This window comes from Orcinus orca, chromosome 8 (genome assembly GCF_937001465.1).
Source record: "Orcinus orca chromosome 8, mOrcOrc1.1, whole genome shotgun sequence".
Taxonomy (NCBI): Eukaryota; Metazoa; Chordata; class Mammalia; order Artiodactyla; family Delphinidae; genus Orcinus; species Orcinus orca.
The window spans coordinates 54,226,122-54,243,213 of record NC_064566.1 but is presented as its reverse complement, the minus strand read 5'-3'; the positions used below and the strand labels follow the sequence as shown (position 1 = coordinate 54,243,213).

Here is a 17,092-nt window from a genome sequence, read left to right as displayed (position 1 = left end):
AAAACCCATTCTGCTCTCGCTTGTTTTCTCTATGGACACTTATTTGCTTGCCCCTTCACTTACTCAACCTGGATCCTTTGGCCTGAAGTAAAAAACTCCAGGGATTACAAATTCCATCTTTTTTTCTTCTTGCCTCAATATCATCCTCTAGTAATGTGCTCTTTCCTCAAATTTGAAGTGTCTCTGTATTAAGAGAAATAAGCATTTAAGTCAATTTTGTCATTACTGACCTGCATTTCATATTTCAGAGTCATGTGGAAGCACCAGGATCCCATTCCTACCACTGAAATTAAAACAAACAAATAAAAAAAAAACAATTAGCATGAAATTCTTTGGGGGTGGCCAGAGTGACTTGAGAAGACAGTAAGACATTTCAAAGCACTGAGTTTTAGAACAAATTTATGAAATCTTGTGGCAGGATATAGCAGACCCTGCTTAAGCTCTATCTATAACTGATGAAATTTTGGTACAGAAATAAACAAGTTCTCGTAAATTTCCTCCACTAAGTGATTTATTAGATTAATAAATATTCTCCATTTTTTTGCATAAAATGTATTACAGATGCTCAGGGTAAGCTTTAATGATCATAGCTTGTTAGCTACTCTTCAGTACTTCCTTTGGATTAGCTAGTTCTAATCCAAATAGCTGAGGTGGATGCTTAATAAGAGCCAGTCACTTCTGTTTGTTCCTAAACTTGTTAATGCCACTGTGTTTAGTTATCAGAAGTATGACTGCAAAAAGAGAGCTACTGTTTCTACAAAAACTGTTTAAAATGTTTAAAACAGACTCAATAGAATTGAGTTGCTAATAAAAATTGCTGTTGAATTAGCTGTGGATAAGATATCTATTATAGATTGGGAAAAACAGTAAATATCTAAAGATTCTGTATTCATGTCTCAAAGTTCTTTCCAAGTGCCTCCATTTTAAACAAACTTTTCATTTTAGGGTTTAAAATTTTTTGTTTGTTTTTCAATGCAAGAAAGACTAAGTAGAACTATAATTAGGGTCCCATATTCAAAGGCCACGCCCTACATCAAATCATTGTCAAGGATTATACAACTATTTGTTAATTAAAATAAAACTTGAAGGTGGGTATACATTTTTTTCAATATAATTATAGCTTTGACTCTTTAAAAGTTAACGGACTAAATATCACTCCCTATCACATCTGATAACACAGTTTCTACTATGATTAAGTTTAGTTCAGCAAGCCTTTACTGAATACCTCCTATTTGCCAAATTCAACTACAGATGCTGAGGTACAAAGATAAGATCCAGTCATTGGCCTTAATGAAGTTTATAAGCTAATGGAGGAGACAGGCAGATAAATAGAAGATGCCAGTATGTGGAGATATGATAAAAAAAAAAGATATGCATAGAGTACTATAGGAGCACAGAAGAGGGGACTTATGAAAGAAGTCAGAGAAAGCAAAAATGACGTCAGAGGAGTTAGCCTCAAGGATGCAAGAGTCAGTCCAACAAACATGGTAAATGTGGATGTTACCAAATCATTTGTAGGAAGCCACTTGAGAAAAATTTCAAACTCTTTGTTACTCTTGCTTTTTAAAAAAATCATTATAGACATTATCACATTATTTACTGCTCAAAATGAGATGAGAGAAGTCAAGAGTTATTGCACTCATCTTACTAAAGAAATGAGGAAGTAGATGGTTGCTGTCTTTTTTCCAAAGGAGAAATTAGAAGGTGCAAAGTAGAATAAATTAATGGAAGGAGGGAAAAAAAACAAACCCTGTGAGTTATTTAAAGTCACATAATATACTATAAAGTAAAAAAATTAAAATGAGGTGGATGACTATTCATCCTGAAATGTAGACTGGCCACTAAACCATGTCTCACTCAACAACTGTTTTTATCCAAACCTTTCCAAATGTCCTCTTGTTACTGTTTATTATATCGCATTAAAAGTCTGATTTTTAAAAAATCTCTACAGTTTATTTCCTTTCAACACTCCATTTAGAATGCAAAGAAATGTAATAGAAGAACATCACCTTTCTCCATGCACTATTTTATATTTTGCCACTTTAAAGAAAACTACCAATTTTTGCTAAAATTTATTAGCTTTACTGATATAATTCACAAGCTGCAGAGTTAAAGTACACAATTCAATTGTTTTTAATATTTTCACAGAGTTGTGCAACCGTTATCATTATTAGAACATTTTCATGACCCCAAAGACAAACCCCAGGCCTATTAGCAGTCACCCCTATTTCTCTTCAAACCTCCTCCCTCCTCAGCCCTAGACAACCATTAATCTATTTTCTGTCCCTAAAGATTTGTCTGTTCTGGACTTTTCATATAAGTGGAATCATACAATATGAAGTCTTTTCTGTCTGGTTTCTTTCATTTAGCATATTTTCAAGGTTCATTCATATTACAGCATGTATCAATAATACCTTCCTTTTATGGATGAATAACATGTCATTGTATGAACATGCTACATTTTATTTATCTATTCACCAGTTGATGGACATTGCTAAGGACTGCACCTTTGTGTTCCCTCCAAATTCACATGTTGAAGCCCTGACCCCCAATGTGACAGTAGTTGGGCATGGTGCCTTTGAGAAATAAACAGGTTTAGATGAGGTCAAGAGAGTAGGGCCCCCATAATGGGATTAGGGTCCTTATATGAAGAAGAGACAGAATTTCACTCTCTCTCCCCACCTACATGAAATAAGGATAGGCCACATGAGGACACAGGGAGAAGGTGGCCCTCTGCAAGCCAAGAAGAGGGCTCTCACCAGGAACGGAATTAGTCAGCACCTTAATCTTGGACTTCCAGAACTGTGAGAAATAAAGTCTATTGTTCAAGTCTATGGTATTTTGTTATGGCAGTCTGAGCTAACTAAGAGACATTTAGGCTTTTTCTACATTTTGGCTATTATTAATAATGCTGCTGTGAGAATTCATGTATAAGTTTTTGTGCAGAAGTATGTTTTCATTTCTCTTGGGTATATACTGAGGATGGAATTTCTGGGTCATATGGAAACTCTATGTTTAGCATTCTGAAGAACCGTGTAAGTGTTTTTCAAAGTGGCTGCACTATTTTATACTCCCATTAGCAATATATGAATTTCTCCACATCCTCCCTATACTAGTTGTTGGTTGTCTTTCTGATTACCATCCTAATGGATTGAAGTGGTATTGTGGTTTTGATTGGCATTGCCCTAGTGATTACCCCATTCCCTTCTTTTTTTCTTATTAAATGTTCCACATTTCAGATTTGTCTCACTGTGTGTGTGTGTGTGTGTGTTTAATGGATTTTATGTTTTAGAGCAGTTTTAGATTCATGGCAAAATTGAGCAGAAGGTACAAAGATTTTCCATATAACCTCCACTCCCACACACACACATAGTCTCCCCCAGTATCAACATGCCCCACCACAGTGGTACATTTCTTATTACAATTGATGAACCCATATTGATACATCATTATGACTCAAAGTCCATATTTCATATTACAGTTCACTCTTGAGTATAGAGAAATTTATAATGACATGTATCCACCATTATAATATCATACAGAATAGTTTCATTGCCCTGAAAATCCTATGTGCCCTGTCATTTCAACTCTCCCTCTCCCCTAACCCCTAGTAAACACTGATCTTTCAAAGTGGCTGTGCCATTCTTCATTCCCACCAGCAATGAATGAGAGCTCCTGTTGCTCCACAACCTCATTCCCTCTTCAACAGATATTTACTGGGCTCTTAACAAAGTTCCAAGCATTTCCACTAGGATAAAGGAGTGAACAAGAGAGATATGTTTCCTGTCTTAAGAACTTTTAGCAAGCCACTAAAAATATGAGAGGGGCCATTTCAAAGCTATGCAAAGGGGTTACTACCTTGCAAAGCGGTTACTACCTTGTCTAGGGAGTCAGAAGAGGGCTATCAGGGGAAGTAACACATAAGCTAGGACTTAAAAATAAACTGAGTTAACCAGGTGAAAAGAATTTTTTTAAATGAGATCATCCTACGTAGAAGGATCATCTAACATAGAGGCAAGGTAGTGCATTCAAAGAAGTAAAGGAGCTTGGCTTAGACCATGAACACTTGCATCCAGTGAGAAGACTGGCATGATTTGTAGGCAGGAGACTGAGAAGAGCCTGGTATTGGTATGCTACCAAACTTTTTCAAGGTTACAACAGAATACAGATGTGTTCTGATACACATTTATTTTGATCCATTTGACTGACCACACTGGGGAAAGAGTGTACAAGGGCTTTGGAATCAGACCTAAACTAGCATCCCAAATCTGTTACTTATTACTTATCAACTTTGGCAAGTTGCTTAAATCTCTTTGAGACTCAGCTGCCTCAGTTGTAAAATAAAAATAACAATGTTTATCATGAAAGGCTGCTGTGAGGATTATCTAGCATGCACCTGGCATACAACAGGTATCAACAAATTTTATTTTCCAGTCTACGAAAAAAAATTCATGTACATAGAGAATGGAATCACTAGGTTTTGGAAGTAGCCACAACACAAATTTAAAGGCCCAAGAAATACTATGAGTTCCTTTTAAATTATACCAAGATTTACCATGATGCACAAGAAGGGACCTAGAATAAATGAAAAAGGAGAAGGGCATATTACCCCAAAGTATCAAAGGCATTAATAGTGTAATGTGTGATTATTTTAAAACCTATGAACTCAGAATTCATTTTAGTATTATTGGTGGTGTCAAAACAATGCCAGCTACAATTATAGGAATGCATGACTGTTCTTTCCAGCAGAAGCTAGCATTCACATTAGAAACAAAATGCACTCTCATATTAGAGAGGTCATAGAATGTAGTAATTAAAAGTGTGAGCTTTGGAGAGCTGTCCTAAGAAGTTTGGACTTTATCCCTAAGATGATAAGAAGCCAATTTAGGGTTTTGAAAAAGAACTTTTCTAATTGCTCCCCACCTACCCTAAAGGTAAGTGATCACTCACTCCCTTTTCTAGTCTACCACTTGTCTAGTATATAATCTTATTATACTAACACACATACACACACACACACACACACACACACACACACGTGCTGGAAGATCCTACTTAGCCTTATCAATGTATTTTGGATTACTTTCTCCCCACACCCAATATGGATGCTGCAACATTAGTAGTAGATGAGCTACCACATTACTTTAGCAACTCTTGGGCTATCATACTAACTACACTAGTGTGGTACACAGAATAATGGCTCCCAAAGATGTCTATGTCCTATCTCCAGAAGCTGTGAATATGTTACCTAAAATGGCAAAAATGACTCTGCAAACTTGATTAAATTAAAGGCCTTGAGATGGGGAGATTATCTTGGATTATTACAATGTGCTCAATTTAATCATCTGAGCCCTCAAAAGCAGGAACCTTTGGAAGATGTCACTATGGAAGAATGGTTAGAGAGATGTAAAACTGCTAGGTTTGAAGACAGAGGAAAATGGTCCAAGTCAAGAAGGAAAAAAATGGAATTATGTGGGCAGCCACATAAACTGGAGAGGACATGGAAATTGACTCTCCCCCTAGAGCCTCCAGAAAGGAACACAGACTTACCAACACCTGGACTAATGAGACTTGTATCAGAATTCTAATTTAAAGAACTGCAAGATAATAAACTTATCCTTTTTTGGTACTTTGTTACAGTAGCAGTAGAAACCCAATACAATTACTAACAGATGGCTAGTTTATTAGTTAATAAACTGGTACCTGAAGTGCCTCTTAAAACTCTTGCCTAAGAACTTTGGCTCATCTGAAGATTCTGAAGTAAAGTAAAAACTCAAGCTACAGACTAGGAGGAAATATTCACAATACATATAATATCTAACAAAAGGCTCACATATAGAAAATGTGATACAAAAATCAGATAGAAAAAGACAGCCCAATTTTTAAATGGGCAGATGATTTGTAGAGGCACATCACAAAAGATGATACCCAAAGTGTCAATAACAAGTGCTCAGCATCATTATTCATTGGGAAATACAAATTTAAACCTCAGTGAGACATCACCACATAGCAACCCAGAATGACTAAAATTAAAATGATAGACAAGTATAGGACTTCCCTGGTGGCGCAGTGGTTAAGAATCCGCCTGCCGATGCAGGGGACATGGGTTTGAGCCCCAGTCTGGGAAGATCCCACACGCCGCGGAGCAACTAAGCCTGTGTGCCACAACTACTGAGCCTGCGAGCCACAACTACTGAGCCTGCATGCCACAACTACTGAAGCCCACGTGCCTAGAACCAGTGCTATGCAGCGAGAACCTACCGCAATGAGAGGCCTTTGCACCACAACGAAGATTAGCCCCTGCTTGCTGCAGCTAGAAAAAGCCTGCGTGCAGCAACGAAGACCCAATGCAGCCAAATAAATAAATACATTTAAAAAAAAAAAGATTGAAAAAAAAAGATAGACAAGTATAGATGACAATGTGGAATAACTGGAACTCTCAGATATTACTGGTGGGAGTGTAAATGGTCCAAACATTTTAGAAAATTGTTTGGCAGTTTCTAATAAATTTAAACACAGACTACCCTATGATCCAGCAATTCTACTTCTAGACATACAGCCCTAAAGAAATGAGCACAACTGTCCATCAAAAGACATATACAAGAATATCCACGGAATCTTTATTCATAAAAGTCTCAACTGAAAACCCAAATGCCCATTAACAGAAAAATGGGCAAATGAATTATATTCACACAATGGAATATTATATATCAATAAAAAAGAATGAACTACTGATAGAAACAACATAGATGAATGTCAAAAACATTACATCGAATGAACGAAGCCAGATGCCAGAGTACATACTATATGGTTCCATCTATATAAAGTTCAAGAACATGCAAATTAATATATCGGCATGGAAGTCAGAATATCAGTTATCATTTTGGGGATATGTTGACTGAGAAGGGGCACAAGGGAACTTTCTGGGATGACTGAAAATTTCTGTATCTTGATCTGGGTGGTGATTACACAGGCAAAATCTCATTGAGCTGTATGTATACTTAAGATTTGTACATTTTACTGTTTACGGAATACACCTCAATTTAAAAAAAGAAAGAATTTGGAGGGGGAAACATTCACATGCAATGCTCCAAATATACTTTGCCTGTCAAAATATTCCCACCTTAAGTGATTTGCTTTAGTACTTTTCATACTGGTTCTGAAACAACTCTATCCAAGCCTTCAGGCAGGTTAAGTTAGTAACAAGCAAATGTTCCACAGGTAGAGGAAAAGTAAGAACACAAAATAACAACGATAAGAATGGATGAGACAGAATATAGTAATTGAAGGGAGAACCAAAATAATTCTGTTTAAGAATATCTATAGCCAAGTGAGGGGAATGTTTGGACTGCCTAAGGTATGTTAAAGAGAATGGAGCTAGAGCAATAATAATAACAGACATAATAATAAGAGAAATGAGATGACATTATGATATTTTATACTTATTTTCTTAGAAAATAACTGCATTCAATTATTGTCTTATTCTGGCTCCAGCCTAAAACGCTGAAACATAAACCACAACTGAGGCCACAGGAAGCAGACGAAGAGCTGTTACAGCTCATGCTTCCTGGCTTAGGCTATTTTCTACCTGGCTTTCTACCTTTCTACTTTTACTTTCTACCAGGCTATTTTCCTGGCCATTTCACTTCCTCACTTCCTGTTCACTGACTACACAGGCTACTTAGCTGACTGGTTCCTGCTTCTCTGGCTGAACCTATCCCTGGGTTTTGGCTTCTAGGTTGGGCATGTTTATTCAAAGTGTAGTAAAACCACAAATAAAACCATATAAAACCACAGATGCATATGCACAAAGATTAGGAACTATTAATAAAAGAAAATACTATTTCTGTTGGGTGATGGGATTATGGGTATTTCGCATTGTCTTCCAAATTTGTCTTCATGTTACTATATTACTTTTTCTACTAACTAGAAAAAAAGACCATTGATGTTTCTGGCAATGTCTGGAAAATTGGGACTAAATCAAGGGGAATAAATAAGTTAGTAAACAAGTTATGAAATGATTTCTGAAGTTCCTTTCCACAGCATATTGATTTTATCCTGTTTCACTGCTAAGTGTAATTGCTATAATCTAAAAGATTATTAGTCTAGTACGCAGTCCACTCACTTTCCCCTTGACAAATGGTATAATATTCTTAAGATCACTTCAGATGTCTTTGATTCAGTATGGCAGTGACTACTGTAAGTATGATCACACTAAACTTAAGGCTACTCCATGCAAAGAATTTCCAGTGGTCCTTTCCATGGGGAAATGACTTTGTGATATTTCTATTTCAGCGCTGAAGTCTATCTTCAACAGACTTTTTCTGCTCTACTTTATTAATGTTTTGACTATTTTACCACTCATTTTTTCTTGTTGCCAATTACCTACTCATTTAGATAACTGCATAACAAATACATTTGTACAACTACAAACAGATTTTGTTGTTTATATGCAATTCATCTCTCCTCAATGTAGTATAAGCTCTCTGGGGACAGACTTTGTCTTTTTATGCTGGCACATAGTATGTACTCAAAATTATTTGTAAAGGAAAGCGAACCTATTCCTATTTTAAAGGAGTAAGATAAACAACAATTTGTGACTTTGGGAGTAAAGAGAAAAATTAAATTTCATGAAAAACAAATCTCATGGAAGGGCTTCTTTTGGTTTGTTCTATTTTAGACAATGCACAGTTGTAAATAACTGTCTTATGGCATAATGATTAAAAGCATATATATTTGGGTTCAAGGTATAGCTCTACCATTTACTCATTGTGTGATCTTGGTCAAGTTACTGCTCTTCTCAAATATTACCTTTATAAAATGAAGTTGAAGGGATCCTCATAGATTGTAGAGAATTTTAAATGACATAATAATATAATTTAATGTACTTCCCACAGAGCCTGGTATATAATAAATGCCCTATGAATGACAATTACTATTATCTCTCTGAACTCCACCAACATTAGCAGCAAATTTTATGACCTCATAAAAAGTAATGACGAAGCCAATACCACATGAAGCTTGGAAAATGTTAAGAGTCCTAACGTCAAATACTAATAGCAACTAGGAGGCGGAATTTAGCGTCAAATAACTTGTCTTTACTTTTCAATTTATTCTCCTAGTTTTATTATGCGACAATGAGTATTAAATTCATTTGAATTCTTTATCGTCCTTCTCTATATTTAAGCAGAAATAATTTTGCTGATTTTAAAAATGTTTACTTAAAACAAGTATTAGGTTCTTAATCCCCCCCTTTTTTTTAATTTTGGCTGCCCCAGGTCTTAGTAGCGGCATATGGGATCTTCATTGCGGCATGCAGAATCTTTAATTGTGGCATGCAGACTTCTTAGTTGCAGCATGCGGACCTCTTAGTTGCAGCGTGCGGACTCTTAGTTGGGCATGCGAACCCTCAGTCATGGCGTGCGTGCGGGATCTAGTTCCCCGACCAGGGATCGAACCTTGGCCCCCTGCATTGGGAGCATGGAGTCTTACTCACTGGACCACCAGGGAAGCTCCCCCCACCTTTTAATAGCAAGTTTTACTAAGAGACCTATTAGAAAAATAATCAGAGAAGACATTTTTGATTCTTCTATTGATGTTATGAGCATCTCTTCCTTTCATAAAATGTGCATATTTGGGATAAAAATAAACAAAGAGGAAGAGAAAAATATTAGACAAAGGGACTGGGTGGTTCCAAAGCAGCTATAACTGGGCAGGTGGACTAAACTGAAATCAGGCTTATTGGAAGAACTGGCAATTGCTCAAGGACATGGGATGGGAAAAAATATTTTAAAAGTAATGTCTGTAACCCTTAACTTCCCTAATTCTTCCTCACTGTACTTGGTACCTTTTCTTTATAACACTTACCACACTGTTAGTGCATACTTAATTATAAAATTATTTGATTAATCTCTGTTTCCCCTGCTAAACTCTAAGCTCCAATGAACAATGGTTTGAGAGCTAGACCTAGCACATAACTGATTCTCAGTAAAAATTTGTTGAATGAATTAAAAAATGACTAAATGCTTCGTAAATCTAGGCTCTAAGCCAGAACACAACACTCATAAATTACTAACAATCTGTTCCTAATATACTTCTACACAATGCCAAAATTTCCAATTCCTTCTGCAAAATCTCCCTCAACTCCAAAAAGTTCATATCAACTAAGTAGTTATTATAAATTTTTGGTCATAAAATTAAGATACTGAAAAATCTTATATGGTATTCAGTAAATGTCCTTGATTTGTTAATCGAATCTGTTTCCAGATAAAGTTTGTTCCCTGTGTGTGTGTGTGCATATGTGAATCTCTCTCATACACACACACACATACAAATTTTTTTTTTGGTGGGGAGACTTATCTCAGTGAAAAATTCAAACAAGTACAAGAAGTCCTAGCAAAAATGCCTGTTGTTTAAAATAAAGTATCCATTCATTCATCAAACAGCCTCATGTATTTGGTTTGCACCAGGTATTGCTGAATGCCCGAAATCCAGAAGAGTAAGAACTCAGCTGCTTTCAGGAAGCAAAGCTTAGTCTTGTAGGAGGGACAGACTTAAAAACCATTCTTATTCAACCTTTGCTGATTTGCCCCATATTGCCTTTTAGACCTTCTCCTTGTGCCCCAATTCAGGATCCAATGAAGATATTGCATGTAGTTGTCCGTCTCTTTTAATCTGGAACAGTTCCTCAGCCTTCCTTTGTTTTCATGACTTTAACATTTATAAAAAAAAAAAAAAAAAAAAAAAACAGGTTGGTTGTTTTATAAAATAACCCTCACAAACTGGGTTTTTCTGATTGTTTTCTCATCATTTGGTTCAGGTTATGCACTTCTGGGAATAATATTGTATAAATGATGTTGTTTCCTTTTCAGTGCATCACACCAGGAAGAATCAGTTGTTAGTTTATACTGTTATTAATGATGTTAGGATTGATTACTTGAATAAGGTGGTATCTGCCAGATTTCTGTGCTGTTACCATTTTTCCATCTGTAACTAATGAGCAAGTAATTCATCAGGAGATACTTTCAGGCTGTGTAATCATCATGTTCCCAAACACTTTCACCCAATATTTTTAGCATTCACTGATGACTCCTGAATCAATTATTACGATGATGGTTGCAAAATGATGATTTTAAAAAACCCTATCATTCTGTTTACATTTATTAGTTGGCAATTCTACTCTTTAAAAAAAAAGCTTTCTGCTTCTCACACCATTTGTTTGTTAGTATCAGTATGAGCTTGTGCATTCTTTTCTTATACCATGTGTTACATAACCCATTACAGTCATTTTCCATTTGGAAGCTCAAATTTTCAGTTTGGCCAAACTGTCTTCTGTGTCATTTTGACATTATTCCCTCATTTTTTCAGCCCTTTCTTACTTTCTGGAGTGATAAGATGTTCCAGACTCATCTCGCGCTTTCCCTGCCCTATCCTAGAAATGAGGCATTTCTCCAAGAAGCCTTAGTTCCTTTTAGTGAGGAAAGATTTTTAGAAACCAAGGTGTGGGCACTAGGTATGTTCATTGCTACTTAAGATTCATTGCTTCCAGACCCTTTCAGAGGATAGAACATGTGAAATCTTTTTTTATTTTTAATCATGCTGATACCTCAGATTTCAATGTTCTTTCAGGGTTCTTCCTTGCCTTCCTCCATCCAAATTTGTATCTCCTTCTTCTACATGAGAACCCTAGCCCCCAACAATATCAATATATTTCCTCATTTGCTTAATCCTAAAATGCAAAGATAACTTCAGAATTGCTATATTCATACCATTACTGACAATAAAAAGTAAATAAATAAATACACAGTAAATAAAGTTAGTAAAGTAAGGTTCAATATCTCACTGAATTCTCTTTCTGTTTTCAAATTGGGTATATGAGAAAACCATTTCAAAGTTAACTAGATTAATAATTTCCTCTTATGTGGTTATGTTCTCTGTTTGATAAACAGTACAATACATTAAAAAAATTAAGACTTTTTTTTTTTAGAATAGTTTAGGTTCACAGCAAAATTAGGCAGACGGTACATATATTTCCCATATAATGCCTGTCCTCCTCACCCCCCCAATCCTCTGGCTTCCCCCATTATCAACACCACTCCCCCAGAGTGGTACATTTGTTACCACAGATGACTCTACACTGACACATTATTAGCACCCCAAATCCATAGTTTACATTACAGTTCACTCTTCGTTTTGTATATTCTATGGGTTTGGAAAATATATCCACCATTATAGTATCATACACAATAGTTTCATGATCCTAAAAATCTTCTGTCCTCTGCCTATCATCTCTCTCCCCCCAACACCTAGCAACCACTGATCTTTTAACTGTCTCCACAGTTCTTTTTCAGAATGTCATATAGTTGGGATCATACAGTATGTAGCCTTTTCAGACTGGTTTCTCTCACTTAGTAATATGCATTTAAGGTTCCTCCCTGTCTTTACAGTTTGATAACATACTTCTTTTTGGCACTGAATAATATTCCATTGTCTAGAGGTACCACAGTTTCCTAATCCATCCACCTACTGAAGGACATCTTGGTTGCTTCCAAGTTTGGGCTTTATGAATAAAGCTGCTTTTGTGTAGACATAAGTTTTCAACTCCTTCGGGTGAACACCAAGGAGAGTGATTGCTGGATAGTGTGGTGAGAACACATTTAGTTTTGTAACAAACTGCCGAACTGTCTTCCACAGTGGCTGTACCATTTTACATTCCCACCAGCAATGAGTAAGACTTCCTGCTGCTCCACATCCTGGCCAGCATTTGGTGTTGTCAGTGTTCTGAATTTTGGCCATTCTAATAGATGTACAGTAGGATCTTATTGTGGTATTAATTTGCATTTCCCTGATGACATATGATGTGGAACAACTTTTCATATTATTTGCCATCTGTGTATCTTCTTTGATGAGGTGTCTGTTAAGGTCTTTGGTCCATTTTTTCAATCAGGTTGTTTGTTTCCTTATTATTGAGTTTAAATTTATATTTTATGTCCAAAAATTTCTGTATTTTGGATTAACAGTCCTTTATCCGATGTATCTTTTGCAATTCGTTTTTCTTTGTATTCAATTTTAGGGTCTCTCTTCCTCATTTCCCCAACTCCTGTTCTGGTTGATCTAATTATGTTCTTTGAATATGTGAAATCATAACAAGTTGCAAAAATAAAAATACAAAAGGGTTTACTCAGAGAAGTGTCACTCCCTCCTCTAGCCTTTCCACCCACCCCCTGTAGAAACTAATTCCATTATTTTTCTGGTTCATGCTTTCTATGTCTCTTTTTGAAAAAACTAAGCAGATGTATGTATATTTTATTTCCCCTCTTTCTCCAAGAAAAAAAATTATATACCGTGTGTGTGTGTGTGTGTGTGCGCGCGCGTGCACGTGTACTTTTACATGCTGCATCTTTTACTTAACAATAAATCCTGGAAATCACTCCATATCAGTTCAGAGACGTTCCTCACCCTTTCTGTATCTTCATAATACTTACTGTGTAGATTCATCAGTTTATTCAACCAATTTCCAACATATGGGCTTTAGGTTGTTTACATTATTTTGTAATTAAAAATAATTCTGTGATAAACAATCTTGCGCACATTTAATTTTGAATTACAGGAGATATATCTTCACAGAAAATTTTTTTAAATGCAGTTGCTGAGTCAAAGGGTAAATGCATATACAGTTTTGTTAGATGTTGACAAATTCACCTACAAAAATTTTGCATTCTCACCAGCAATGTGTGAAGAGTACCTATTTCTCCCACAGCCTTGCCAAGAGTGTGTTGTCAAGTGTTTCACTTTTTGTCAATCTGATAAAAGAAAAATAATGTAACAGTGTAGCTGGATATCTTTTCTTATGTATGCTGGCTATTCTGTAGTATCTTTTTCGGAGAATGTTCTGTCTTTATTTCTATTGGATGTTTGGTCCTTTTTATCCTCAATATTTAAAAGTCATTTTTGTATCAGGGATATTAAACCTCTATCCTTAGTGTATGTCACAAATATTTTCACAATTTGGTCTTCTGCTTTGGACTTTGCATATGGTATTTTTTGCCATGCCAAAGGTTTTATTTAATTAGCCAACATTACATCTGGATTTTGAATTATAGTTATAAATACTTTCCCACACACTAAATATAGAATAATTCACATGTTTTCTTCTAGTACTTGCAAGATTTTATATCTATTTTTGGCTGCGTTGGGTCTTCGTTGCTGCATGCTGTCTTTCTCTAGTTGCGGCGAGTGGGGGCTACTCTTCATTGCGGTGAGCGGGCTTCTCATTGAGGTGGCTTCTTTTGTTGCAGAGCACGGGCTCTAGGTGCGTAGGCTTCAGTAGTTGTGGCATGCGGACTCAGTAGTTGTGGCACACAGGATTAGTTGCTCCGCGGCATGTGGGATCTTCCCAGACTAGTGCTCCAACCCGTATCCCCTGCATTGGCAGGCGATTCTTAACCACTACGTCATTAGGGAAGTCCCACAAGATTTCAGTTTTTACATTTAGGTCTCTAATCAATTTAGAACATATTCACATGTATAATGTAAGGTATACATCTATTTTATGTTTCCAAATATCATTTATTAAAATATTCATCTTTGCCCCAATGCTCAGAGATGCCATCTTCACCATACACTAAACTCTAATATGGATTTGGGTCTATTTATGCTTTTTCTTTTAAATTCCACTGTATTATCTATCAAAATATCTGTACTCTACTATTTTACTGAGGCAGGTTTTGCAGTATGTTTTAATATATAGGAGGATTAGTACATCCTTCTAGCTCTTCTTTTTTAAAGACTGCCTAGATATCTTTGCATGTTTATATTTTAATATGAACTTTAGTATCAACTTGTTTAATTAAAAAATACTTATTGGATTTTTAAAATTATTTATTTTTGGCTGCATTGGGTCTTCGTTGGGTGTGCGGGCTTCTCATTGCAGTGGCTTCTCTTATTGCGGAGCGTGGTCTCTACGCTTGCGGGCCTCAGTAGTTGTGGCTTGCGGGCTCTAGAGAGCAGGCTCAGTAGTCGTGGCGCATAGGCTTAGTTGCTCCGCAGCATGTGGGATCTTCCTGGACCGGGGCTCGAACCCATGTCCCCTGCATTGGCAGGCTGACTCATAACCACTGTACCACCAGGGAAGCCCCCTACTTATTGGTATTTTTATTAGCATTATTTATTAGATATAACTGACATCTTTCAGTTTTCTTAAGTTATTCAAGAACAACTTTTCATTTGTTCGGGTTTACTTTCATGTCTTTCAGAAGTGTTTTAAGTTTTCTTAATATAGGTTTTACACATATCTTGTTAAACTTATCTTTTGATATTTATCCTTTTGGATGTTATTGTAAATGGGATTTTCTTCTCTAATGGGATATTGTTTGTATATATGAAGGCTATTGCTTTTTGTGATCATTTTAAACCTAATACCGAACTGAATAGTTTTATTGTGTGAATAATAATTGTTTGCTTGATAACTGATTTTCTAGGCTAGAGTTTTCAGGAATACCATGACAGCTGTAAAGAGAGATAGTTTTCCTTCTTTTCCAGTCCTTAATCATTTTCTCTGGTATAAATGCGTTGATTAATACCTCCAGTACTTTGTTAAATAGCAGTGGAGACAGACACACTTGCCTTCTTTTGACCTTCATAGGAATGCTTCTAGGGCTTCCACACTGAGTAAAATGCTAGCTTTAGGACTGATGTGTGTATATTAGCACGTTAAGACAGGATTTGTGAATTTCTGTTTTCTTGAGTTTTTCTTTTTAAATCAGAAATGGTTGCTGAATTTTGACAAAGGCTTTCACAGCATCTATGGAGATAATCATGTGGTTTTTCTTCTTAAATTAATTAATATAGTAAATTGCATGAATGGATCTCCTAAATTTGAATTGTCTTCCATTCTGGGCACAAACTGTTTTATTTCCCTAATGTCGAACTAGATTCTGTTTACTGTTTACTACTTTTTAAAAGAAGAAAACAGAGAGATAAATTTACATACCTTGTTTAATAATACAATTCCCCCCAAATCTTTTAAAACCAAAAGATGTTTTGTCCTTTAAGTTTGGCGCAAATTCATTTGATAGCAAAACCTGACCTAACTGGACATGAGGCTATTTATAGTGATTATTTAGCCTAGTTACTGTGAATATTCACACGTTAAGCAGCAATATGGATATGTTCACCTACAGGGTGCTGTCCCAGGTTTTGGTGGGCTTGGTATACTATAGCAAACACAGTCTATTAACTTTCTAGAATTCAAAAACAATCTGAGTTCAGAAATACTTCTGGTCCCAAGGATTTGGATAAGGACTTGTTAATGTATATTAGTGATGTAACTGGAAAACATTAAAAGAAAGAAATTGAGCTCAAGGGCTTTCTCTGAACTTCAGAGAATGAACTTTACAAGGATGACTTTCCATGAAGAGATACTGATACAAAGAGACCTGTCTAAAAAATACCCCCCAACTTTCTTCAGTTGGGAAGGTTACAGGAAAAAATAATTTAGAAAATATGTTCCTCCATATATTCACAAGAATATTAGAAGAGGGCAGATTACTGTATGTGGAATAGTTTCTCAAATCATCGTTATCTGTATAAAGATCAAAAAATAACTTTAGGTCTTTAACATGCAAAGGAAATCTCTTAATAAGACCCAGATCCTTGTTAAGAGAGAACAGAAAATCCTCAGAGTGACAAATAGGATTCATCTATCTTGAACAATCAGAAGTGGCTGCCTGGATTCTACCTGACAAGGAAAGTAGTTGTATTCTACTAAAGAAGAGTTATAGCACCTATACATGCTAGCACTGACATATATATATATATATGTTTTTTTTTTTTTTTTTTTCCTGCTCTACTGTTTTCTTTCTTCCTTCAACACCACCTCTGAGATGTAAGGACTAAATATCCCTCCTTCTTTCACATAGTGTGCACATTCCTCCATTTCCTGGTTTTTATTTTTTAAACAAGTACTGAGATATACCATTAAATTCACTCATTGTAAGTGTACAGTTTTAGGAGTTTTAGTAAATTTAAAGAGTTGTGCTACCATCATCACAATCCAGTTCTGTGATAATTCCACCACCCACCAAGGTTCCCT

The 17,092-nt window shown here is 35.9% G+C and overlaps 1 protein-coding gene across 3 annotated transcripts in view; it reads right to left on the bottom strand.

Moving 5' to 3' along the window:
• Positions 1-17,092, bottom strand: part of ACER3 (alkaline ceramidase 3) — a 180,544-nt gene that overhangs the window by 87,078 nt on the left and 76,374 nt on the right. For 2 of the 3 annotated variants that reach the window (XM_049713619.1, XM_004279821.4), the window contains exon 3: positions 231-283. The exons of the other annotated variant lie outside the window; for it this stretch is intronic. In XM_049713619.1, coding sequence (XP_049569576.1) covers positions 231-283 — 53 coding nt within the window. The remainder of the gene's footprint in view (positions 1-230; positions 284-17,092) is intronic. 3 annotated transcript variants of the gene reach the window in all.